Genomic DNA, 24,392 nt, shown 5'->3' with positions numbered 1-24,392 from the left:
CTGCGGGATTCAAACCGGCAACCTCCCAGCCACAGGCACAGCTCCTGAGCCCCAGAGCCAGCGCGCCGCCCCAGTGATCTGCTGCACTACAAGTCAGGATCAAGACAGGGAGGAACTGACTGGAAGGTGCAGTACAGCGAGGACACCCAGGACACATGAAAGATGACAGCCCCACGGACAGAGTCCTCGAACCCAGGGGCAGTCCACACCAACAGCCTCTCTGACAGCTGACAGAGTCAAGACTCCGCACACAGGTCGCTCCGAATATAAAACAGGGTTTATTTGCTGGGCGGGTGGCTTTGCTGCAATGCCGAAGGGGAGACAGCAGAGGGCGCTGTCATGTTCCTCCTCCGTGGCCTCTCTGTGATTATCATGGTGTTGTTGTTTCCAATCTGGACCCCTTGGACATGGGAAGAGTAAATGCTGATCCCACCTACAGAGAGAGAGAGGGGTTAATACAGACACACTGGCTGGACACTCCAGTACATTAACACTGCACTGAGAGAGAGGGGTTCATACAGACACACTGACTGACTGGACACTCCAGTACATTAACACTGCACTGAGAGAGAGGGGTTCATACAGACACACTGACTGACTGGACACTCCAGTACATTAACACTGCACTGAGAGAGAGGGGTTCATACAGACACACTGACTGACTGGACACTCCAGTACATTAACACTGCACTGAGAGAGAGGGGTTCATACAGACACACTGACTGGACACTCCAGTACATGAACACTGCACTGAGAGAGAGGGGTTCATACAGACACACTGACTGGACACTCCAGTACATTAACACTGCACTGAGAGAGAGGGGTTCATACAGACACACTGACTGACTGGACACTCCAGTACATTAACACTGCACTGAGAGAGAGGGGTTCATACAGACACACTGACTGACTGGACACTCCAGTACATTAACACTGCACTGAGAGAGAGGGGTTCATACAGACACACTGACTGACTGGACACTCCAGTACATTAACACTGCACTGAGAGAGAGGGGTTCATACAGACACACTGACTGACTGGACACTCCAGTACATTAACACTGCACTGAGAGAGAGGGGTTCATACAGACACACTGACTGACTGGACACTCCAGTACATTAACACTGCACTGAGAGAGGGGTTCATACAGACACCCTGAGCGGTTAGTGAAGGGGGAGAAGGTCTGGGACTCTAGTTATTACCTGGGGAGAGCTGAGGGCCGAGGAAGTTTCCAGGCTGAAACCGCGGAGATCCCCACATGCCCTGGAGAAACACACAGGTCAGTATGAGTTTGTGCACCAGTCTGTTCACAGGAAAGACAATATTAATCAGCTCTGGCCCTTTCAGAACGTTAGAGGAGTCCAGACAAACTACAGATGGCTTCAGCCCTGGTAGGACTCATCAGCATGGAATGGAACTGACAGTGCACAGTGATACAACAGGGTCAGCACCTTGACCGTGGACCAGCTGTCCTCCCGGTACAACAGGGTCGGCACCTTGACCGCTAGACCAGCTGTCCTCCCGGTACAACAGGGTCAGCACCTTGACCACCGGACCAGCTGTCCTCCCGGTACAACAGGGTCAGCACCTTGACCGCTGGACCAGCTGACCCTGGTAAAACAAGAGCTAAACCTTGACCACTGACCACTGACTGCCCAGTCCTTGTGATCAGTTACTGGACCTGTCGTTACCGCATAAGGAATGACTGGACAGTCATCTCACTGCACTCCCAACCCGTTCCTCACAACCTGGAGGCACAGAAACCCGCCTGTGTGGGAAACCAGTGCCCCACTTCCTTGCCACCTGAAAACATCCCTCTCAAGCCCCACCTGCTGGTTCCAATTGGTGGAAGGGATATACGCAGGTATCTGATTGGCTGATGGGCCGTGTGCCTCAACAGAGAATGCCCTCATTGGCTGAGGTGGAGCACTTCCTGGAAAAGGACACAAATGAAGTAGATTACAGAGATGTCTCTCTCTCTCTCACACTCACACTCACACTCACACACTGACACACACTGACACACACTGACACACACTGACTCTCTCTCTCTCTCTCTCTCACACACAGACTCTCTCCCTGTCTGTCTCTCTCACACACACTGACTCTCTCCCTGTCTGTCTCTCACTGATTCTGTCTGAGTGTGTCTGCGTCTGTCTCTCATTGTATGGATGGTAAATTATTAATACATTTTTACCTTTATCCATTCTATTCACAACTGGTTGCTCTGATGTTTTCTAAAAACAACAAAGTTCAGAATTAGCAGTCATTTTCTTCATGTTCAACATTCTTCATTTCACAGAGATTTCACATTTCACAATGAGCTCCGTGGAGCTGCCCTCTACAGGCAGCACAGCCAAGGAAACGCATCAGCAGCAGCGTCTGAGCTGCTATTGCTCCCGAGATGTAGCGCCTTTCTTTCAGGGCGGCAAGTGAGCCTGGGTGCCATTGTAGGGGGGCTGAGAGACGTCACACCCTGAATAAGGGTGGAGCTATCTCTCAGGAATGAAAGCAGCTCAGATGCCACTTTCAAGAGAGCAAACCAGCACAGACAGAGCACTATCAAAGGCCCTGGGTTACACTGTCTGCGCTGCTCGCAGGGGGACCAGCTTCACGGAGCTGACACCATGTCAGTGTGACGAGAAAATCCATCGGTATAGTCATACAGAGATATCAAAAAAGGCACAGCAGGGGTACTGCAGCTCAGGCTGGTAATGCTGACATGAGAAACAGCGCCCCTCTCTCTGTACAGGCAGAGCAGGGGAACTGCAGCTCAGAGTCATAGTGCAGAAAGGAGAAACAGCGCCCCCTCTGCCCAAACAGGAACAGCAGGGGTACTGCAGCTCAGGCTGGTAATGCTGACATGACAAACAGCGCCCCCTCTCTCTGTGCAGGCCCAGCTGGGAAACTACAGCTCTTAAAAATAACCAAAACAATTCCTTTTGCTACCACATATGACAGATAAGAGCTCGTACCTCTCGGGGGGGTGGCCTGGTCTGTATCACTGGTGTTGCTTTGACATGATCCTGAGGTCCAGCTGATGCAGAGACAAACACAATGACTACGAGCACAGCAGTTATTACACACACTGACTCGCTCCCTGTCTGTCTCTCTCTCTCACACACTGACTCGCTTCCTGTCTGTCTCTCTCTCACACACACACTGACTCACTCCCTGTCTGTCTCTCTCTCACACACACACTGACTCTCTCCCTGTCTGTCTCTCTCTCACACACACTGACTCTCTCCCTGTCTGTCTCTCACTGATTCTGTCTGAGTGTGTCTGCGTCTGTCTCTCATTGTATTGATGGTAAATTATTAATACATTTTTACCTTTATCCATTCTAATCACAACTGGTTGCTCTGATGTTTTCTAAAAACAACAAAGTTCAGAATTAGCAGTCATTTTCTTCATGTTCAACATTCTTCATTTCACAGAGATTTCACATTTCACAATGAGCTCCGTGGAGCTGCCCTCTACAGGCAGCACAGCCAAGGAAACGCATCAGCAGCAGCGTCTGAGCTGCTATTGCTCCCGAGATGTAGCGCCTTTCTTTCAGGGCGGCAAGTGAGCCTGGGTGCCTTTGTAGGGGGGGTGAGAGACGTCACACCCTGAATAAGGGTGGAGCTATCTCTCAGGAATGAAAGCAGCTCAGACGCCACTTTCAAGAGAGCAAACCAGCACAGACAGAGCACTATCAAAGGCCCTGGGTTACACTGTCTGCGCTGCTCGCAGGGGGACCAGCTTCACGGAGCTGACACCATGTCAGTGTGACGAGAAAATCCATCGGTATAGTCATACAGAGATATCAAAAAACTGAGAGAGCACCCCCTCACTGTGTGCAGGCACAACAGGGGTACTACAGCTTAGGTGGTAATGCTGACATGAGAAACAGCGCCCCCTCTCTTTATGCAGGCACAGCAGCAGAACTGCAGTTCAGGCAGGTAGTGCCGACATGAGAAACAGCACCCCCTCTCTCTGTACAGGCACAGCAGCGAAACTGCAGCTCAGGCTGGTAGTGCAGAAAGGAGAAATAGCGCCCCCTCTGCCCAAACAGGCACAGCAAGAGTACTGCAGCTCAGGCTGGTAATGCTGACATGAGAAACAGCGCCCCCTCTCTCTGTACAGGTGGAGCAGGGGAACTGCAGCTCAGAGTCATAGTGCAGAAAGGAAACAGCGCCCCCTCTGCCCAAACAGGCACAGCAAGAGTACTGCAGCTCAGGCTGGTAATGCTGACATGAGAAACATCACCCCCTCACTCTATGCAGTCTCATCAGGGGTACTGCAGCTCAGGCTGGTAGTGCTGACATGAGAAACAGTGCACCCTCTCCCTGTACAGGCAGAGCAGGGGAACTGCAGCTCATAATCATCATGCCAACACGAGTAACAGCGCCCCCTCACTCCTTGCAGGTCCAATGGAGGAACTGCAGCTCAGAGTCATCATACTGACAACAAAGGGCAAGCCCTCTCTCTGTGCAGGCCCAGCTGGGAAACTACAGCTCTTAAAAATAACCAAAACAATTCCTTTTGCTACCACATATGACAGATAAGAGCTCGTACCTCTCGGGGGGGTGGCCTGGTCTGTATCACTGGTGTTGCTTTGACATGATCCTGAGGTCCAGCTGATGCAGAGACAAACACAATGACTACGAGCACAGCAGTTATTACACACACTGACTCGCTCCCTGTCTGTCTCTCTCTCACACACACTGACTCTCTCCCCGCCTGTCTCTCTCTCTCACACACACTGACTCTCTCCCCGCCTGTCTCTCTCACACACACACTGACTCTCTCACACACACAGTGTCTCTCTCCCCGTCTGTCTCTCACACACACAGTGTCTCTCTCCCTGTCTGTCTCTCTCTCTCACAGTGTCTCTCTCCCCGTCTGTCTCTCTCTCTCACACAGTGTCTCTCTCCCCGTCTGTCTCTCTCTCTCACACACACCCACTCTCTCCCTGTCTGTCTCTCTCTCTCACACACACACACACTGACTCTCTCCCCGCCTGTCTTTCTCTCACACACACTGACTCTGTCCCTGTCTGTCTCTCTCTCTCACATACTGTCTCTCTCTCACACACTGACTCTCTCTCTCACACACTGACTCTCTCCCCGTCTCGCTGTCTCACACACTGTCTCTCTCCCTGTCTGTCTGTCTCTCTCTCTCTCTCACACACACACTGACTCTCTCCCTGTCTGTCTCTCTCTCACACACACACTGACTCTCTCCCTGTCTGTCTCTCTCTCACACACACTGACTCTCTCCCTGTCTGTCTCTCACTGATTCTGTCTGAGTGTGTCTGCGTCTGTCTCTCATTGTATTGATGGTAAATTATTAATACATTTTTACCTTTATCCATTCTATTCACAACTGGTTGCTCTGATGTTTTCTAAAAACAACAAAGTTCAGAATTAGCAGTCATTTTCTTCATGTTCAACATTCTTCATTTCACAGAGATTTCACATTTCACAATGAGCTCCGTGGAGCTGCCCTCTACAGGCAGCACAGCCAAGGAAACGCATCAGCAGCAGCGTCTGAGCTGCTATTGCTCCCGAGATATAGCGCCTTTCTTTCTTTCTTACAGGCAGAGCAGGGGAACTGCAGCTCATAATCATCATGCTGACACGAGTAACAGCGCCCCCTCCCTCTGTGCAGGCCCAGCTGGGACACTGCAGCTCTTAAAAATAACAGAAACAATTCCTTTTGCTACCACATATGACAGATAAGAGCTCGTACCTCTCGGGGGGTGGCCTGGTCTGTATCACTGGTGTTGCTTTGACATGATTCTGAGGTCCAGCTGATGCAGAGACAAACACAATGACTACGAGCATAGCAGTTATTGCAGTAGCTACACAATCCATCCATCCACATTCTTTCCATTTCTGGACAGGACACACCCCCTGGACAGGACACCAGCCCATCACAGGACACACACACACACACACACCCTGAACAGGACACCAGCCCATCACAGGACACACACACACAGCCTGGACAGGACACCAGCCCATCACAGGACACACACACACATACACACCCTGGACAGGACACCAGCCCGTCACAGGACACACACACACACACACCCTGGACAGGACACCAGCCCGTCACAGGACACACACACACACACACACACACCCTGGACAGGACACCAGCCCGTCACAGGACACACAGCAGTCCTACCTGACAGAGTGCGTGGAGAGGAGGAGAGGTGCAGAGACACCACCTGGCGGTGTAGTTTCTCCACGCTCTGCTCCGAGGATCGCCCACACTGCAGAGGGACAGGCAGGCAGTGAGGGGCAGGCAGGACCAGGCTATCCAGGAGCGTGGAGCCCAGGTGAGGGGAGAGGGTGAGGGTGTGTGCCAGTGCAGTGTCTGTGCCAGTGTACAGTCAGTGTGCCAGTGTAGTGTGTGCGCCAGTGTAGTGTCTGTGCCAGTGTAGACAGTCAGTGTGCCAGTATAGTGTGTGCGCCAGTGTACTGTGTGCCAGTGTAGACAGTCAGTGTGTCAGTGCAGTGTCTGTGCCAGTGTACAGTCAGTGTGCACCAGTGTACAGTCAGTGTGCCAGTGTAGCGTGTGCGCCAGTGTAGACAGTCAGTCTGCCAGTGTAGTGTGTGCGCCAGGGTACAGTCAGTGTGTCAGTGCAGTGTCTGTGCCAGTGTAGTGTGTGCCAGTATAGACAGTCAGTGTGCCAGTATAGTGTGTACGCCAGTGTAGACAGTCAGTGTGCCAGTGTACTGTGTGCCAGTATAAACAGTCAGTGTGCCAGTGTAGACAGTCAGTGTGCCAGTGTACTGTGTGCCAGTATAAACAGTCAGTGTGCCAGTGTAGTGTGTGCGCCAGTGTAGACAGGCAGTGTGCCAGTGTAGTGTGTGCGCCAGGGTACAGTCAGGGTGCCAGTATAGTGTGTGCTCCAGTGTAGACAGTCAGTGTGCCAGTGTACTGTGTGCCAGTGTACAGTCAGTGTGCCAGTGTAGTGTGTGCGCCAGTGTAGACAGTCAGTGTGCCAGTGTAGTGTCTGTGCCAGTGTAGACAGTCAGTGTGCCAGTGTAGTGTGTGCGCCAGTGTAGACAGTCAGTGTGCCAGTGTAGTGTCTGTGCCAGTGTAGACAGTCAGTGTGGCAGTGTACTGTGTGCCAGTGTAGACAGTCAGTGTGTCAGTGTAGACAGCCAGTGTGTCAGTGCAGTGTCTGTGCCAGTGTAGACAGTCAGTGTGCCAGTGTACTGTGTGCCAGCGTAGACAGTCAGTGTCTCAGTGAAGTGTCTGTGCCAGTGTACAGTCAGTGTGCCAGTGTAGTGTCTATGCCAGTGTAGACAGTCAGTGTGTCAGTATAGTGTGTGCGCCAGTGTACAGTCAGTGTGCCAGTGTACTGTGTGCGCCAGTGTAGACAGTCAGTGTGCCAGTGCAGTGTCTGTGCCAGTGTAGACAGTCAGTGTGCCAGTGTAGTGTGTGCGCCAGTGTAGACAGTCAGTGTGCCAGTGTAGTGTGTGTGCCTGTATAGACAGTCAGTGTGCCAGTGCAGTGTCTGTGCCAGTGTAGACAGTCAGTGTGGCAGTGTACTGTGTGCCAGTGTAGACAGTCAGTGTGTCAGTGTAGACAGCCAGTGTGTCAGTGCAGTGTCTGTGCCAGTGTAGACAGTCAGTGTGCCAGTGTACTGTGTGCCAGCGTAGACAGTCAGTGTCTCAGTGAAGTGTCTGTGCCAGTGTACAGTCAGTGTGCCAGTGTAGTGTCTATGCCAGTGTAGACAGTCAGTGTGTCAGTATAGTGTGTGCGCCAGTGTACAGTCAGTGTGCCAGTGTAGTGTGTGCGCCAGTGTAGACAGTCAGTGTGCCAGTGTAGTGTGTGTGCCAGTGTAGACAGTCAGTGTGCCAGCGTAGTGTGTGCGCCAGTGTACAGTCAGTGTGCCAGTGTAGACAGTCAGTGTGTCAGTGCAGTGTCTGTGCCAGTGTAGACAGTCAGTGTCTCAGTGAAGTGTCTGTGCCAGTGTACAGTCAGTGTGCCAGTGCAGTGTCTGTGCCAGTGTAGACAGTCAGTGTGCCAGTGTAGTGTGTGTCAGTGTACAGTCAGTGTGCCAGTGTAGTGTGTGCGCCAGTGTAGACAGTCAGTGTGCCAGTGTAGTGTGCGCCAGTGTAGACAGTCAGTGTGCCAGTGTAGTGTGTGCACCAGGGTACAGTCAGTGTGCCAGTGTAGTGTGTGCGCCAGTGTAGAGAGTCAGTGCGCCAGTGTAGTGTGTGCGCCAGTGTAGACAGTCAGTGTGCCAGTGTAGTGTGCGCCAGTGAAGACAGTCAGTGTGCCAGTGTAGTGTGTGCACCAGGGTACAGTCAGTGTGCCAGTGTAGTGTGTGCGCCAGTGTAGACAGTCAGTGCGCCAGTGTAGTGTGTGCGCCAGTGTAGACAGTCAGTGTGCCAGTGTAGTGTGTGCACCAGGGTACAGTCAGTGTGCCAGTGTAGTGTCTGTGCCAGTGTAGACAGTCAGTGTGCCAGTGTAGTGTGTGCGCCAGTGTAGACAGTCAGTGTGCCAGTGTAGTGTGCGCCAGTGAAGACAGTCAGTGTGCCAGTGTAGTGTGCGCCAGTGTAGACAGTCAGTGCGCCAGTGTAGTGTGTGCACCAGGGTGCAGTCAGTGTGCCAGTGTAGTGTGTGCGCCAGTGTAGACAGTCAGTGCGCCAGTGTAGTGTGTGCGCCAGTGTAGACAGTCAGTGTGCCAGTGTAGTGTGTGCACCAGGGTACAGTCAGTGTGCCAGTGTAGTGTCTGTGCCAGTGTAGACAATCAGTGTGCCAGTGTAGTGTCTGTGCCAGTGTAGACAGTCAGTGTGCCAGTGTAGTGTGTGCGCCAGTGTAGACAGTCAGTGTGCCAGTGCAGTGTCTGTGCCAGTGTAGACAGTCAGTGCGCCAGTGTAGTGTGTGCGCCAGGGTACAGTCAGTGTGCCAGTGTAGTGTGTGCGCCAGTGTAGACAGTCAGTGTGCCAGTGCAGTGTCTGTGCCAGTGTAGACAGTCAGTGCGCCAGTGTAGTGTGTGCGCCAGGGTACAGTCAGTGTGCCAGTGTACTGTGTGCCAGTGTACAGTCAGTGTGCCAGTGTAGTGTCTGTGCCAGTGTAGACAGTCAGTGTGCCAGTGTAGTGTGTGCGCCAGTGTAGACAGTCAGTGTGCCAGTGTACTATGTGTGCCAGTGTACAGTCAGTGTGCCAGTGTAGTGTCTGTGCCAGTGTAGACAGTCAGTGTGCCAGTGTAGTGTCTGTGCCAGTGTAGACAGTCAGTGTGCCAGTGTAGTGTGTGCGCCAGTGTAGACAGTCAGTGTGCCAGTGTAGTGTGTGCGCCAGGGTACAGTCAGTGTGCCAGTGTAGTGTGTGCGCCAGTGTAGACAGTCAGTGTGCCAGTGCAGTGTCTGTGCCAGTGTAGACAGTCAGTGCGCCAGTGTAGTGTGTGCGCCAGGGTACAGTCAGTGTGCCAGTGTACTGTGTGCCAGTGTAAAGTCAGTGTGCCAGTGTAGTGTGTGCGCCAGTGTAGACAGTCAGTGTGCCAGTGTAGTGTCTGTGCCAGTGTAGACAGTCAGTGTGCCAGTGTAGTGTCTGTGCCAGTGTAGACAGTCAGTGTGCTAGTGTAGTGTGTGTGCCAGTGTAGACAGTCAGTGTGCCAGTGTAGTGTGTGTGCCAGTGTACAGTCAGTGTGCCAGTGTAGTGTCTGTGCCAGTGTAGACAGTCAGTGTGCCAGTGTAGTGTCTGTGCCAGTGTAGACAGTCAGTGTGCCAATGCACACACCATAATACCACATAATACCAATACTGGCACACGGACAGTGGCGTGTCAGTACCAGTTCAGTCTGCACACGGTGGATGGCATCTGCTAATGTGGCCTTGTGGAGCTTGAACACTCGTTCTGTCACTGGCAGGCATTCTGCAACGATGGCAGGGAAACCGAACAGAGAAACAGGTGAGAAACTGCAGCTCAGACAGCGGGCACAGCCAGTCCCCACTACCGCCACCTCACCATGGAAGGAGGGCCTCTCTCCGCTCTTCGGACTCCAGCACCGTGTCATCAGCCCCACCAGCTCCGGCAGACCCTCCGCCTGACCCTGGTCCACTTTCGACAGGTCGGGCCTGTCTCCCAGCGGGATTCGGAAACGGATGAGACTAGAAATAGCATCTAAGAGACAGAGGGGTTCATACAGACACACTGACTGGACACTCCAGTACATTAACACTGCACTGAGAGAGAGGGGTTCATACAGACACACTGACTGACTGGACACTCCAGTACATTAACACTGCACTGAGAGAGAGGGGTTCATACAGACACACTGACTGACTGGACACTCCAGTACATTAACACTGCACTGAGAGAGAGGGGTTCATACAGACACACTGACTGACTGGACACTCCAGTACATTAACACTGCACTGAGAGAGAGGGGTTCATACAGACACACTGACTGACTGGACACTCCAGTACATTAACACTGCACTGAGAGAGGGGGTTCATACAGACACACTGACTGACTGGACACTCCAGTACATTAACACTGCACTGAGAGAGAGGGGTTCATACAGACACACTGACTGGACACTCCAGTACATTAACACTGCACTGAGAGAGAGGGGTTCATACAGACACACTGACTGGACACTCCAGTACATTAACACTGCACTGAGAGAGAGGGGTTCATACAGACACACTGACTGACTGGACACTCCAGTACATTAACACTGCACTGAGAGAGAGGGGTTCATACAGACACACTGACTGGACACTCCAGTACATTAACACTGCACTGAGAGAGAGGGGTTCATACAGACACACTGACTGACTGGACACTCCAGTACATTAACACTGCACTGAGAGAGAGGGGTTCATACAGACACACTGACTGACTGGACACTACAGTACATTAACACTGCACTGAGAGAGAGGGGTTCATACAGACACACTGACTGACTGGACACTCCAGTACATTAACACTGCACTGAGAGAGAGGGGTTCATACAGACACACTGACTGGACACTCCAGTACATTAACACTGCACTGAGAGAGAGGGGTTCATACAGACACACTGACTGGACACTCCAGTACATTAACACTGCACTGAGAGAGAGGGGTTCATACAGACACACTGACTGACTGGACACTCCAGTACATTAACACTGCACTGAGAGAGAGGGGTTCATACAGACACACTGACTGGACACTCCAGTACATTAACACTGCACTGAGAGAGAGGGGTTCATACAGACACACTGACTGACTGGACACTCCAGTACATTAACACTGCACTGAGAGAGAGGGGTTCATACAGACACACTGACTGACTGGACACTCCAGTACATTAACACTGCACTGAGAGAGAGGGGTTCATACAGACACACTGACTGGACACTCCAGTACATTAACACTGCACTGAGAGAGAGGGGTTCATACAGACACACTGACTGGACACTCCAGTACATTAACACTGCACTGAGAGAGAGGGGTTCATACAGACACACTGACTGAGAGGGAGGATCTTTATCTCGCACATCTTTCCCTCTTTACCTGAAGATGGTGACTTACTTGGATAGGGCTGCTCCCCAGTAATAATCGACCACAGGAGAACTCCAAAGCTGGAGAGAGAAGGACACCGGTGTCAACACAGTGTTCCACAGCAAAGAGCAGGTCAGGCAGTCTGAATGTGTATCTTTCAGAATGTCAGTGTTTCATTCAGTCAGGGCGACAGTCAGGGGGTGAGGGGGTCAGTCAGGGGGTGAGGGGGTTCAGTCAGGGGGTGAGGGGGGGTCAGTCAGTGTGTCAGTCAGGGGGTGAGGGGGGTCAGTCAGGGGGTGAGGGGGTCAGTCAGTGTGTCAGTCAGGGGGTGAGGGGGTCAGTCAGTGTGTCAGTCAAGGGGTGAGGGGGTCAGTCAGGGGGTGAGGGGGGTCAGTCAGGGGGTGAGGGTGTCAGTCAGTGTGTCAGTCAGGGGGTGAGGGGGTTCAGTCAGGGGGTGAGGGTGTCAGTCAGTGTGTCAGTCAGGGGGTGAGGGTGTCAGTCAGTGTGTCAGTCAGGGGGTGAGGGGGTCAGTCAGTGTGTCAGTCAGGGGGTGAGGGCGTTCAGTCAGGGGGTGAGGGGGTTCAGTCAGGGGGTGAGGGTGTCAGTTAGGGGTTCAGTCAGGGGGTGAGGGGGTCAGTCAGTGTGTCAGTCAGGGGGTGAGGGGGGTCAGTCAGGGGGTGAGGGTGTCAGTCAGTGTGTCAGTCAGGGGGTGAGGGGGTCAGTCAGTGTGTCAGTCAGGGGGTGAGGGGGTCAGTCAGTGTGTCAGTCAAGGGGTGAGGGGGTCAGTCAGGGGGTGAGGGGGTTCAGTCAGGGGGTGAGGGTGTCAGTCAGTGTGTCAGTCAGGGGGTGAGGGGGTCAGTCAGTGTGTCAGTCAGGGGGTGAGGGGGTTCAGTCAGGGGGTGAGGGTGTCAGTCAGTGTGTCAGTCAGGGGGTGAGGGTGTCAGTCAGTGTGTCAGTCAGGGGGTGAGGGGGGTCAGTCAGGGGGTGAGGGTGTCAGTCAGTGTGTCAGTCAGGGGGTGAGGGGGTCAGTCAGTGTGTCAGTCAGGGGGTGAGGGGGTCAGTCAGGGGGTGAGGGGGGTCAGTCAGTGTGTCAGTCAGGGGGTGAGGGGGGTCAGTCAGGGGGTGAGGGTGTCAGTCAGTGTGTCAGTCAGGGGGTGAGGGGGTCAGTCAGTGTGTCAGTCAGGGGGTGAGGGGGTCAGTCAGGGGGTGAGGGGGGTCAGTCAGGGGGTGAGGGGGTCAGTCAGTGTGTCAGTCAGGGGGTGAGGGGGTTCAGTCAGGGGGTGAGGGTGTCAGTCAGTGTGTCAGTCAGGGGGTGAGGGTGTCAGTCAGGGGGTGAAGGGGTTCAGTCAGGGGGTGAGGGTGTCAGTCAGTGTGTCAGTCAAGGGGTGAGGGGGTTCAGTCAGGGGGTGAGGGGGGTCAGTCAGGGGGTGAGGGTGTCAGTCAGTGTGTCAGTCAGGGGGTGAGGGGGTCAGTCAGTGTGTCAGTCAAGGGGTGAGGGGGTTCAGTCAGGGGGTGAGAGGGGTCAGTCAGGGGGTGAGGAAGGGTCAGTCAGTGTGTCAGTCAAGGGGTGAGGGGGTTCAGTCAGGGGGTGAGAGGGGTCAGTCAGGGGGTGAGGAAGGGTCAGTCAGTGTGTCAGTCAGGGGGTGAGGGTGTCAGTCAGTGTGTCAGTCAGGGGGTGAGGGGGGTCAGTCAGGGGGTGAGGGGGTCAGTCAGTGTGTCAGTCAGGGGGTGAGGGGGTCAGTCAGTGTGTCAGTCAGGGGGTGAGGGGGGTCAGTCAGGGGGTGAGGGTGTCAGTCAGTGTGTCAGTCAGGGGGTGAGGGGGTTCAGTCAGGGGGTGAGGGTGTCAGTCAGTGTGTCAGTCAGGGGGTGAGGGGGGTCAGTCAGGGGGTGAGGGGGTCAGTCAGTGTGTCAGTCAGGGGGTGAGGGCGACAGTCAGTGTGTCAGTCAGGGGGTGAGGGTGTCAGTCAGGGGGTGAGGGGGTCAGTCAGTGTGTCAGTCAGGGGGTGAGGGGGTCAGTCAGGGGGTGAGGGGGGTCAGTCAGGGGGTGAGGGTGTCAGTCAGTGTGTCAGTCAGGGGGTGAGGGGGTCAGTCAGTGTGTCAGTCAGGGGGTGAGGGGGGTCAGTCAGGGGGTGAGGGGGTCAGTCAGTGTGTCAGTCAGGGGGTGAGGGGGTCAGTCAGTGTGTCAGTCAAGGGGTGAGGGGGTTCAGTCAGGGGGTGAGGGGGGTCAGTCAGGGGGTGAGGGGGTCAGTCAGTGTGTCAGTCAGGGGGTGAGGGGGTCAGTCAGGGGGTGAGGGGGGTCAGTCAGGGGGTGAGGGGGTCAGTCAGTGTGTCAGTCAGGGGGTGAGGGGGTTCAGTCAGGGGGTGAGGGTGTCAGTCAGTGTGTCAGTCAGGGGGTGAGGGTGTCAGTCAGGGGGTGAAGGGGTTCAGTCAGGGGGTGAGGGTGTCAGTCAGTGTGTCAGTCAAGGGGTGAGGGGGTTCAGTCAGGGGGTGAGGGGGGTCAGTCAGGGGGTGAGGGTGTCAGTCAGTGTGTCAGTCAGGGGGTGAGGGGGTCAGTCAGTGTGTCAGTCAAGGGGTGAGGGGGTTCAGTCAGGGGGTGAGGGGGGTCAGTCAGGGGGTGAGGAAGGGTCAGTCAGTGTGTCAGTCAGGGGGTGAGGGGGGTCAGTCAGGGGGTGAGGGGGGTCAGTCAGGGGGTGAGGGTGTCAGTCAGTGTGTCAGTCAGGGGGTGAGGGGGGTCAGTCAGGGGGTGAGGGGGTCAGTCAGTGTGTCAGTCAGGGGGTGAGGGGGTCAGTCAGTGTGTCAGTCAGGGGGTGAGGGGGGTCAGTCAGGGGGTGAGGGGGTCAGTCAGTGTGTCAGTCAGGGGGTGAGGGCGACAGTCAGGGGGTGAGGGTGTCAGTCAGTGTGTCAGTCAGGGGGTGAGGGTGTCAGTCAGTGTGTCAGTCAGGGGGTGAGGGGGTCAGTCAGTGTGTCAGTCAGGGGGTGAGGGGGGTCAGTCAGGGGGTGAGGGGGTCAGTCAGTGTGTCAGTCAGGGGGTGAGGGGGTCAGTCAGGGGGTGAGGGGGTCAGTCAGTGTGTCAGTCAGGGGGTGAGGGTGTCAGTCAGGGGATGAGGGGGTCAGTCAGGGGGTGAGGGTGTCAGTCAGGGGGTGAGGGGGTCAGTCAGTGTGTCAGTCAAGGGGTGAGGGGGGTCAGTCAGGGGGTGAGGGGGTCAGTCAGTGTGTCAGTCAGGGGGTGAGGGGGTTCAGTCAGTGTGTCAGTCAGGGGGTGAGGGGGTCAGTCAGTGTGTCAGTCAGGGGGTGAGGGGGTTCAGTCAGTGTGTCAGTCAGGGGGTGAGGGGGTTCAGTCAGGGGGTGAGGGGGTCAGTCAGTGTGTCAGTCAGGGGGTGAGGGGGGTCAGTCAGGGGGTGAGGGTGTCAGTCAGTGTGTCAGTCAGGGGGTGAGGGTGTCAGTCAGGGGGTGAGGGGGTTCAGTCAGGGGGTGAGGGGGTCAGTCAGTGTGTCAGTCAGGGGATGAGGGGGTCAGTCAGTGTGTCAGTCAGGGGGTGAGGGGGTTCAGTCAGGGGGTGAGGGGGGTCAGTCAGGGGGTGAGGGTGTCAGTCAGTGTGTCAGTCAGGGGGTGAGGGGGTCAGTCAGTGTGTCAGTCAGGGGGTGAGGGGGTTCAGTCAGGGGGTGAGGGGGGGTCAGTCAGTGTGTCAGTCAGGGGGTGAGGGCGTTCAGTCAGGGGGTGAGGGGGGGTCAGTCAGTGTGTCAGTCAGGGGGTGAGGGCGTTCAGTCAGGGGGTGAGGGGGGGTCAGTCAGGGGGTGAGGGTGTCAGTTAGGGGTTCAGTCAGGGGGTGAGGGGGTCAGTCAGTGTGTCAGTCAGGGGGTGAGGGGGGTCAGTCAGGGGGTGAGGGTGTCAGTCAGTGTGTCAGTCAGGGGGTGAGGGGGTCAGTCAGTGTGTCAGTCAAGGGGTGAGGGGGTCAGTCAGTGTGTCAGTCAGGGGGTGAGGGGGGTCAGTCAGGGGGTGAGGGGGTCAGTCAGTGTGTCAGTCAGGGGGTGAGGGGGTCAGTCAGTGTGTCAGTCAAGGGGTGAGGGGGTTCAGTCAGGGGGTGAGGGGGGTCAGTCAGGGGGTGAGGGTGTCAGTCAGTGTGTCAGTCAGGGGGTGAGGGGGTCAGTCAGGGGGTGAGGGTGTCAGTCAGGGGGTGAGGGGGTTCAGTCAGGGGGTGAGGGGGTCAGTCAGTGTGTCAGTCAGGGGATGAGGGGGTCAGTCAGTGTGTCAGTCAGGGGGTGAGGGGGTCAGTCAGTGTGTCAGTCAAGGGGTGAGGGGGTCAGTCAGTGTGTCAGTCAGGGGGTGAGGGGGGTCAGTCAGGGGGTGAGGGGGTCAGTCAGTGTGTCAGTCAGGGGGTGAGGGGGTCAGTCAGTGTGTCAGTCAAGGGGTGAGGGGGTTCAGTCAGGGGGTGAGGGGGGTCAGTCAGGGGGTGAGGGTGTCAGTCAGTGTGTCAGTCAGGGGGTGAGGGTGTCAGTCAGTGTGTCAGTCAGGGGGTGAGGGGGTCAGTCAGGGGGTGAGGGTGTCAGTCAGGGGGTGAGGGGGTTCAGTCAGGGGGTGAGGGGGTCAGTCAGTGTGTCAGTCAGGGGATGAGGGGGTCAGTCAGTGTGTCAGTCAAGGGGTGAGGGGGTCAGTCAGGGGGTGAGGGGGTCAGTCAGTGTGTCAGTCAGGGGGTGAGGGGGGTCAGTCAGGGGGTGAGGGTGTCAGTCAGTGTGTCAGTCAGGGGGTGAGGGGGTCAGTCAGTGTGTCAGTCAAGGGGTGAGGGGGTTCAGTCAGGGGGTGAGAGGGGTCAGTCAGGGGGTGAGGGTGTCAGTCAGTGTGTCAGTCAGGGGGTGAGGGGGTCAGTCAGTGTGTCAGTCAAGGGGTGAGGGGGTTCAGTCAGGGGGTGAGGGGGGTCAGTCAGGGGGTGAGGGTGTCAGTCAGTGTGTCAGTCAGGGGGTGAGGGGGTTCAGTCAGGGGGTGAGGGGGGGTCAGTCAGTGTGTCAGTCAAGGGGTGAGGGGGTTCAGTCAGGGGGTGAGGGGGGTCAGTCAGGGGGTGAGGGTGTCAGTCAGTGTGTCAGTCAGGGGGTGAGGGGGTTCAGTCAGGGGGTGAGGGGGGGTCAGTCAGTGTGTCAGTCAGGGGGTGAGGGCGTTCAGTCAGGGGGTGAGGGGGGGTCAGTCAGGGGGTGAGGGTGTCAGTTAGGGGTTCAGTCAGGGGGTGAGGGGGTCAGTCAGTGTGTCAGTCAGGGGGTGAGGGGGGTCAGTCAGGGGGTGAGGGTGTCAGTCAGTGTGTCAGTCAGGGGGTGAGGGGGTCAGTCAGTGTGTCAGTCAAGGGGTGAGGGGGTTCAGTCAGGGGGTGAGGGGGGTCAGTCAGGGGGTGAGGGTGTCAGTCAGTGTGTCAGTCAGGGGGTGAGGGGGTCAGTCAGTGTGTCAGTCAAGGGGTGAGGGGGTTCAGTCAGGGGGTGAGGGGGGTCAGTCAGGGGGTGAGGGTGTCAGTCAGTGTGTCAGTCAGGGGGTGAGGGGGTTCAGTCAGGGGGTGAGGGGGGGTCAGTCAGTGTGTTAGTCAGGGGGTGAGGGTGTCAGTCAGTGTGTCAGTTAGGGGGTGAGGGTGTCAGTCAGGGGATGAGGGTGTCAGTCAGTGTGTCAGTCAGGGGGTGAGGGGGTCAGTCAGTGTGTCAGTCAGGGGATGAGGGGGTCAGTCAGTGTGTCAGTCAAGGGGTGAGGGGGTTCAGTCAGGGGGTGAGAGGGGTCAGTCAGGGGGTGAGAGGGGTCAGTCAGTGTGTCAGTCAGGGGATGAGGGGGTCAGTCAGTGTGTCAGTCAGGGGGTGAGGGGGTCAGTCAGTGTGTCAGTCAAGGGGTGAGGGGGTTCAGTCAGGGGGTGAGAGGGGTCAGTCAGGGGGTGAGGGGGTCAGTCAGTGTGTCAGTCAGGGGATGAGGGGGTCAGTCAGTGTGTCATTTAGGGGATGAGGGGGGTCAGTCAGGGGGTGAGGGGGTCAGTCAGTGTGTCAGTCAAGGGGTGAGGGGGTTCAGTCAGGGGGTGAGGGGGGTCAGTCAGGGGGTGAGGGTGTCAGTCAGTGTGTCAGTCAGGGGGTGAGGGGGTCAGTCAGTGTGTCAGTTAGGGGGTGAGGGTGTCAGTCAGGGGATGAGGGTGTCAGTCAGTGTGTCAGTCAGGGGGTGAGGGTGTCAGTCAGTGTGTCAGTCAGGGGGTGAGGGGGTCAGTCAGTGTGTCAGTCAGGGGGTGAGGGGGGTCAGTCAGGGGGTGAGGGGGGTCAGTCAGGGGGTGAGGGTGTCAGTCAGTGTGTCAGTCAGGGGGTGAGGGGGTCAGTCAGTGTGTCAGTCAGGGGGTGAGGGGGTCAGTCAGGGGGTGAGGGGGGTCAGTCAGGGGGTGAGGGTGTCAGTCAGTGTGTCAGTCAGGGGGTGAGGGGGTCAGTCAGTGTGTCAGTCAGGGGGTGAGGGCGACAGTCAGTGTGTCAGTCAAGGGGTGAGGGGGTTCAGTCAGGGGGTGAGGGGGGTCAGTCAGGGGGTGAGGGTGTCAGTCAGTGTGTCAGTCAGGGGGTGAGGGGGTTCAGTCAGGGGGTGAGGGGGGGTCAGTCAGTGTGTCAGTCAGGGGGTGAGGGGGTCAGTCAGTTTGTCAGTCAGGGGGTGAGGGGGTTCAGTCAGGGGGTGAGAGGGGTCAGTCAGGGGGTGAGAGGGGTCAGTCAGTGTGTCAGTCAGGGGATGAGGGGGTCAGTCAGTGTGTCATTTAGGGGATGAGGGGGGTCAGTCAGGGGGTGAAGGGGTTCAGTCAGGGGGTGAGGGGGTCAGTCAGTGTGTCAGTCAAGGGGTGAGGGGGTTCAGTCAGGGGGTGAGGGGGGTCAGTCAGGGGGTGAGGGGGGTCAGTCAGTGTGTCAGTCAGGGGATGAGGGTGTCAGTCAGTGTGTCAGTCAGGGGGTGAGGGGGGTCAGTCAGGGGGTGAGGGGGGTCAGTCAGGGGGTGAGGGTGTCAGTCAGTGTGTCAGTCAGGGGATGAGGGTGTCAGTCAGTGTGTCAGTCAGGGGGTGAGGGGGGTCAGTCAGGGGGTGAGGGGGGTCAGTCAGGGGGTGAGGGTGTCAGTCAGTGTGTCAGTCAGGGGGTGAGGGGGTCAGTCAGGGGGTGAGGGGGGTCAGTCAGGGGGTGAGGGTGTCAGTCAGTGTGTCAGTCAGGGGGTGAGGGGGTCAGTCAGTGTGTCAGTCAGGGGGTGAGGGGGTCAGTCAGTGTGTCAGTCAAGGGGTGAGGGGGTTCAGTCAGGGGGTGAGGGGGGTCAGTCAGGGGGTGAGGGTGTCAGTCAGTGTGTCAGTCAGGGGGTGAGGGGGTTCAGTCAGGGGGTGAGGGGGGGTCAGTCAGTGTGTCAGTCAGGGGGTGAGGGGGTTCAGTCAGGGGGTGAGGGGGGGTCAGTCAGTGTGTCAGTCAGGGGGTGAGGGCGTTCAGTCAGGGGGTGAGGGGGTTCAGTCAGGGGGTGAGGGTGTCAGTCAGTGTGTCAGTCAGGGGGTGAGGGGGTTCAGTCAGGGGGTGAGGGGGGGTCAGTCAGTGTGTCAGTCAGGGGGTGAGGGGGTCAGTCAGTGTGTCAGTCAGGGGGTGAGGGGGTTCAGTCAGGGGGTGAGGGGGGGTCAGTCAGTGTGTCAGTCAGGGGGTGAGGGGGTTCAGTCAGGGGGTGAGGGGGGGTCAGTCAGTGTGTCAGTCAGGGGGTGAGGGGGTCAGTCAGTGTGTCAGTCAGGGGGTGAGGGGGTTCAGTCAGGGGGTGAGGGGGGGTCAGTCAGTGTGTCAGTCAGGGGGTGAGGGCGTTCAGTCAGGGGGTGAGGGGGTTCAGTCAGGGGGTGAGGGTGTCAGTTAGGGGTTCAGTCAGGGGGTGAGGGGGTCAGTCAGTGTGTCAGTCAGGGGGTGAGGGGGGTCAGTCAGGGGGTGAGGGTGTCAGTCAGTGTGTCAGTCAGGGGGTGAGGGGGTTCAGTCAGTGTGTCAGTCAGGGGGTGAGGGCGTTCAGTCAGGGGGTGAGAGGGGGTCAGTCAGGGGGTGAGGGTGTCAGTTAGGAGTTCAGTCAGGGGGTGAGGAAGGGTCAGTCAGTGTGTCAGTCAGGGGGTGAGGAAGGGTCAGTCAGGGGGTGAGGGTGTTAGTCAGGGGGTGAGGGGGGTCAGTCAGAGAGAGGGACAGTCACAGTGTCTGACCTGTACACGTCAGAGGCTGTAGTAGGACTGTAGCTCAGTGAAGTGAGGGCCTCAGGAGGCATGTAGGTAATCGTACCCCCAGCCTCCTCATGAGCGCCTCTGGAAACACTGTGGGCTCGTTTAGACAGACCAAAGTCTGTGATCTACAGGGAAAGAGAGAGGTTAATACAGACACTCTGACTGGACACTCCAGTACATTAACACTGCCCTGAGAGAGAGGGGTTCATACAGACACACTGACTGGACACTCCAGTACATTAACACACAGGTGTGTGTCTGTGTGTCTGTGTGTCTGTGTGTGCGCGCCTGTGTCTGGTGCCTGTGCGCCTGGTGTTTGTGTGTGTCTGGTGTGTTTGTGTGTTTGGGTGTGCGTGTGCATGTGCGTGTCTGTCTGTCTGTCTGTCTGTCTGTCTGTCTGTCTGTCTGGTGTGCGTGTGCATGTGCCTGTCTGGTGTGTGTGTGTGTGTGTCTGGTGTGCCTGTGCCTGTGCATGTGTGTGTGTGCGTGTGCATCTGCGTGTGTCTGGTGTGCCTGTGCGTGTGTGTGTGCGTGTGTGTGTATGTGTGTGTGTATGTGTGTGTGTCTTGTGTGCCTGTGCGTGTGTGTGTATGTGTGTGTGTGTGTGTGTGTCTTGTGTGCCTGTGCGTGTGTGTGTATGTGTGTGTGTGTGTGTGTGTGTCTTGTGTGCCTGTGCGTGTGTGTGTGTGTGTGTCTTGTGTGCCTGTGCGTGTGTGTGTATGTGTGTGTGTGTCTTGTGTGCCTGTGTGTGTGCGTGTGTGCGTGTGTGCGTGTGTGCGTGTGTGTATGGTGTGCCTGTGCGTGTGTGCGTGTGTGTCTGGTGTGCCTGTGCGAGCGTGCATGTGTCTGGTGTGTGTCCTTGAACCAACAGAGCTGCCGGGAAATGGAAGCAGGGAAGACAGACCATAGTCTGCTCATGGATGTTGCCCTGACAACACTGTATGTCACCTGTCATGGTAATAAAGATCGCGAATCAGACAGTCGTCCTACATGAGGCCTAGCGCCCCTTCCCCCAGCTCCCGGGACCAGGGACTCACCTGTGCGTTGAGGCTGCTGTCCAGCAGCACGTTGCTGGGCTTGAGGTCCAGGTGCAGCAGGGGGGGCCTGTGGCAGTGCAGGAAGTTCATGCCGAGGGCGATCTGGTGGACCAGCCTGAAGGCCAGCGGCCAGGGCGGGGGGCCACCCCTGTGCTCCAGGAGGGACGCCAGGGAGCCGTTCTCCATGAACTCCATCACCAGCCCCATGCTGGCCTGGGGCAGGCCCGGAACGTCGCCGCGGTACACCCCCAGCACGCGCAGCACGAACGGGCTGCCACCCTCCCTCATCAGGTTGGCCTCCTTCAGGAGGGAGGAGCAGTCACTGAGGGAGAGAGGGGCGGTCGTCACTCCGGAGGACAAGAAACCAAACGACAACGGGACAGAAGTCCTCACGCAAGGTCGTGGGGTGAGACAGGGCTGCAGATCCCAGCCCAACTGATCAATATTGCGATCAATGAGCTCCTGGTCCAGCACTGATCAATATCTCTATCAACGAGCTCCTGGCCCAACACTGATCAATATCTCTATCAACGAGCTCCTGGTCCAGCACTGATCAATATCTCTATCAACGAGCTCCTGGCCCAACACTGATCAATATCTCTATCAACGAGCTCCTGGTCCAACACTGATCAATATCTCTATCAACGAGCTCCTGGCCCAACACTGATCAATATCTCTATCAACGAGCTCCTGTACTGGACAGCGCTGGGAGAGGAGGGTCCAGAAAGGCGCTATATAAGTGTTATGTGAACACTATATCACTACTATTAAACACAACACTGAACTGCTACAGGACCAAAAACACAACAGGTCCCATGGAGGAGAGAATTCAACTGAGCACAGTGTGTGATCTCCTGTCCCAGCATGAGGAACAGACAGTGAGCCTGTCTCTCAATAATAATAATACAGTGTGATCTCCTGTCCCAGCCTGAGGAACAGTGAGCCTGTCTCTCAATAATAATAATACAGTGTGTGATCTCCTGTCCCAGCCTGAGGAACAGTGAGCCTGTCTCTCAATAATAATAATACAGTGTGTGATCTCCTGTCACAGCCTGAGGAACAGACAGTGAGCCTGTCTCTCAATAATAATAATACAGTGTGATCTCCTGTCCCAGCCTGAGGAACAGTGAGCCTGTCTCTCAATAATAATAATACAGTGTGTGATCTCCTGTCCCAGCCTGAGGAACAGTGAGCCTGTCTCTCAATAATAATAATACAGTGTGTGATCTCCTGTCACACCCTGAGGAACAGACAGTGAGCCTGTCTCTCAATAATAATAATACAGTGTGTGATCTCCTGTCACAGCCTGAGGAACAGTGAGCCTGTCTCTCAATAATAATAATAATAATAATAATAATAATACAGTATAATTTGTTGCATGTTAATGTCCAATAACGTGTACTATTAATGCTGTTAATTGTATCAGCTTTATCAACATTGTAAATCATCAATCCTACCAATAGAGCTCCTGGATTTTGTGTGGAGAGGAGAGAGGAGCAGCTTGAACACTGACTTACCCGCTGTGTGCGTGGAGAAGCTTGACGGCCACGTCCATCCCCCACTCCTTGTGCCGGGCTCGGTGGATCACCCCAAACCCACCCTGGCCAATCAGGGTCCATGACTCCAAATTGGAGTCGCTGATAATGACTGGCGGGGTGCAGCTGACCAACTCCATCACACCAGTCACCACTCACTGAGAGAGAGGGGTTCATACAGACACACTGACTGACTGGACACTCCAGTACATTAACACTGCACTGAGAGAGAGGGGTTCATACAGACACACTGACTGACTGGACACTCCAGTACATTAACACTGCACTGAGAGAGAGGGGTTCATACAGACACACTGACTGACTGGACACTCCAGTACATTAACACTGCACTGAGAGAGAGGGGTTCATACACACACACTGACTGACTGGACACTCCAGTACATTAACACTGCACTGAGAGAGAGGGGTTCATACAGACACACTGACTGACTGGACACTCCAGTACATTAACACTGCACTGAGAGAGAGGGGTTCATACACACACACTGACTGGACACTTCAGTACATTAACACTGCACTGAGAGAGAGGGGTTCATACAGACACACTGACTGGACACTCCAGTACATTAACACTGCACTGAGAGAGAGGGGTTCATACAGACACACTGACTGACTGGACACTCCAGTACATTAACACTGCACTGAGAGAGAGGGGTTCCTGATATAAATAGAAATAAGGAATAAGAGAGAATAGAGAAGTACAAACACAGTAATTTCGATCCGTGTTTCTCCTCTCCGCCTTCGGCAGAGAAGCCAGCGAAGCTGTCTTTTAAACGCGACGAGAAGTTAGATCGCGGCAAACTTCAGAAAACCGCGCCCGACTCACCTCTGTCCCCCCCAGCGTCCGCCCGCGGCTCCGGCGAGACAGGAGAAATGTTTTATTTTTCCTTTTCAAGTACCAGGTAGAAGAAAGAAACACGGAAATAAAACTCCGAGAGGGATCCTCTCGAGTCTGACAGACGATCCCTCCCTCTCTCTGCCCGTCATATCCGGAGTCTATACCACCGCGCCTTTCACTTCTCTGAACCCGGAGCTCCGGCCGGGAGACCCGGGGGGAGAGAGACACCGCGCCGTGCGCCTCGTGTTTCATCGTGTCCGGCTTCGGCAGCTCCGTCTGTCGTCGGCCGTGCTCAGACACGGCTCTCTTCTTGAGTGTGAACCCGGGGCGGAGAGAGCCCAGGCTCGGAGACGCCAGGAGCGGGGCACGGCGGCTCTGTCCGCCGAGCTTGGAGGCCCCGTGTCGCCTGGACGCGAGTGACCGGCACCCCTCAGCGCTTCTGGCGGGCGGAACCGAGCCCCCCCACCACCACCCGTGTCCTCGGGTTCAGTCCCCTGCTGAGAAGTGGGACAAGGCTGTGGTCATCGTTACCGAGAGACACGGTGAAGCCCAGAGGACATCTCCCCTTTCCGACTACCTGCTGTTACCCCACTTTAGAATGAATCATTACAACATTAATATCCTCCACTGGGCTGCTATCTGTGAGTTTAGACATTCTGGGAATACAGACTTCAACTGGAGACACTGTATACACCCCCCCCCCCCCCCCCTGTACAGACTCTTACTGGACACTCTGTATACACACCCACACACACCTGTACAGACTCTTACTGGACACACACACACACACACACACACCTGTACAGACCCTTACTGGACACACTGTATACACACACACCCCCCTGTACAGACTCTTACTGGACACACTGTATATGTACACACACACACACCTGTACAGACCCTTACTGGACACACTGTATACACACACACACCTGTACAGACTTCAACTGGAGACACTGTATACACACACACACCCCTGTACAGACTCTTACTGGACACTCTGTATACACACCCACACACACCTGTACAGACTCTTACTGGACACACACACACACACACCTGTACAGACCCTTACTGGACACACTGTATACACACACACCCCCCTGTACAGACTCTTACTGGACACACTGTATATGTACACACACACACACCTGTACAGACCCTTACTGGACACACTGTATACACACACACACCTGTACAGACTTCAACTGGAGACACTGTATACACACACACACACCCCTGTACAGACTCTTACTGGAC

General features: G+C 55.9%; 1 protein-coding gene across 3 annotated transcripts; it reads right to left on the bottom strand.

The window, feature by feature from the left end:
* Nucleotides 1-261: 261 nt before the first annotated feature.
* ripk3 (receptor-interacting serine-threonine kinase 3) lies at nt 262-23,265 on the bottom strand. 3 transcript variants are annotated; one of them, XM_088915968.1, is made up of 17 exons: nt 23,121-23,265; nt 22,256-22,431; nt 20,739-21,060; nt 19,684-19,826; nt 11,541-11,590; nt 9,983-10,138; nt 9,807-9,889; nt 6,182-6,269; nt 5,722-5,798; nt 5,351-5,390; nt 4,562-4,623; nt 3,334-3,373; nt 2,977-3,038; nt 2,199-2,238; nt 1,831-1,934; nt 1,204-1,264; nt 265-433 (listed from the first exon to the last, which is right to left on the bottom strand). In XM_088915968.1, exons 2-17 carry the CDS (start codon nt 22,411-22,413, stop codon nt 279-281), a joined length of 1,641 nt encoding a protein of 546 aa, XP_088772094.1. In that variant the 5' UTR covers nt 22,414-22,431; nt 23,121-23,265; the 3' UTR covers nt 265-278. The 3 variants fall into 3 exon arrangements, with proteins under 3 accessions (XP_088772092.1, XP_088772093.1, XP_088772094.1); XM_088915966.1 differs by lacking the exons at nt 5,351-5,390; nt 5,722-5,798 and having other exon boundaries at nt 262-433; XM_088915967.1 differs by lacking the exons at nt 2,199-2,238; nt 2,977-3,038; nt 5,351-5,390; nt 5,722-5,798 and having other exon boundaries at nt 262-433.
* Nucleotides 23,266-24,392: the final 1,127 nt, after the last annotated feature.

Source organism: Atractosteus spatula, chromosome 5 (genome assembly GCF_055471065.1).
Source record: "Atractosteus spatula isolate fAtrSpa1 chromosome 5, fAtrSpa1.hap1, whole genome shotgun sequence".
Lineage (NCBI taxonomy): Eukaryota > Metazoa > Chordata > Actinopteri > Semionotiformes > Lepisosteidae > Atractosteus > Atractosteus spatula.
This window is presented reverse-complemented; position numbering and strand designations above follow the sequence as displayed.

What these genes read in the sequence shown, in the direction of transcription:
- ripk3 (XM_088915968.1), bottom strand. Translation starts at nt 22,413, where the DNA reads ATGGAGTTGGTCAGCTGCACCCCGCCAGTCATTATCAGCGACTCCAAT. An exon ending in ACAGCCTCTGACGTGTACAG is followed by an intron (nt 11,591 to 19,683) that starts GTCAGACACTGT and finishes TTCTCTCTCCAG; the next exon opens with CTTTGGAGTTCTCCTGTGGT. An exon ending in TGGGGAGCAGCCCTATCCAA is followed by an intron (nt 10,139 to 11,540) that starts GTAAGTCACCAT and finishes TCTGTCTCTTAG; the next exon opens with ATGCTATTTCTAGTCTCATC.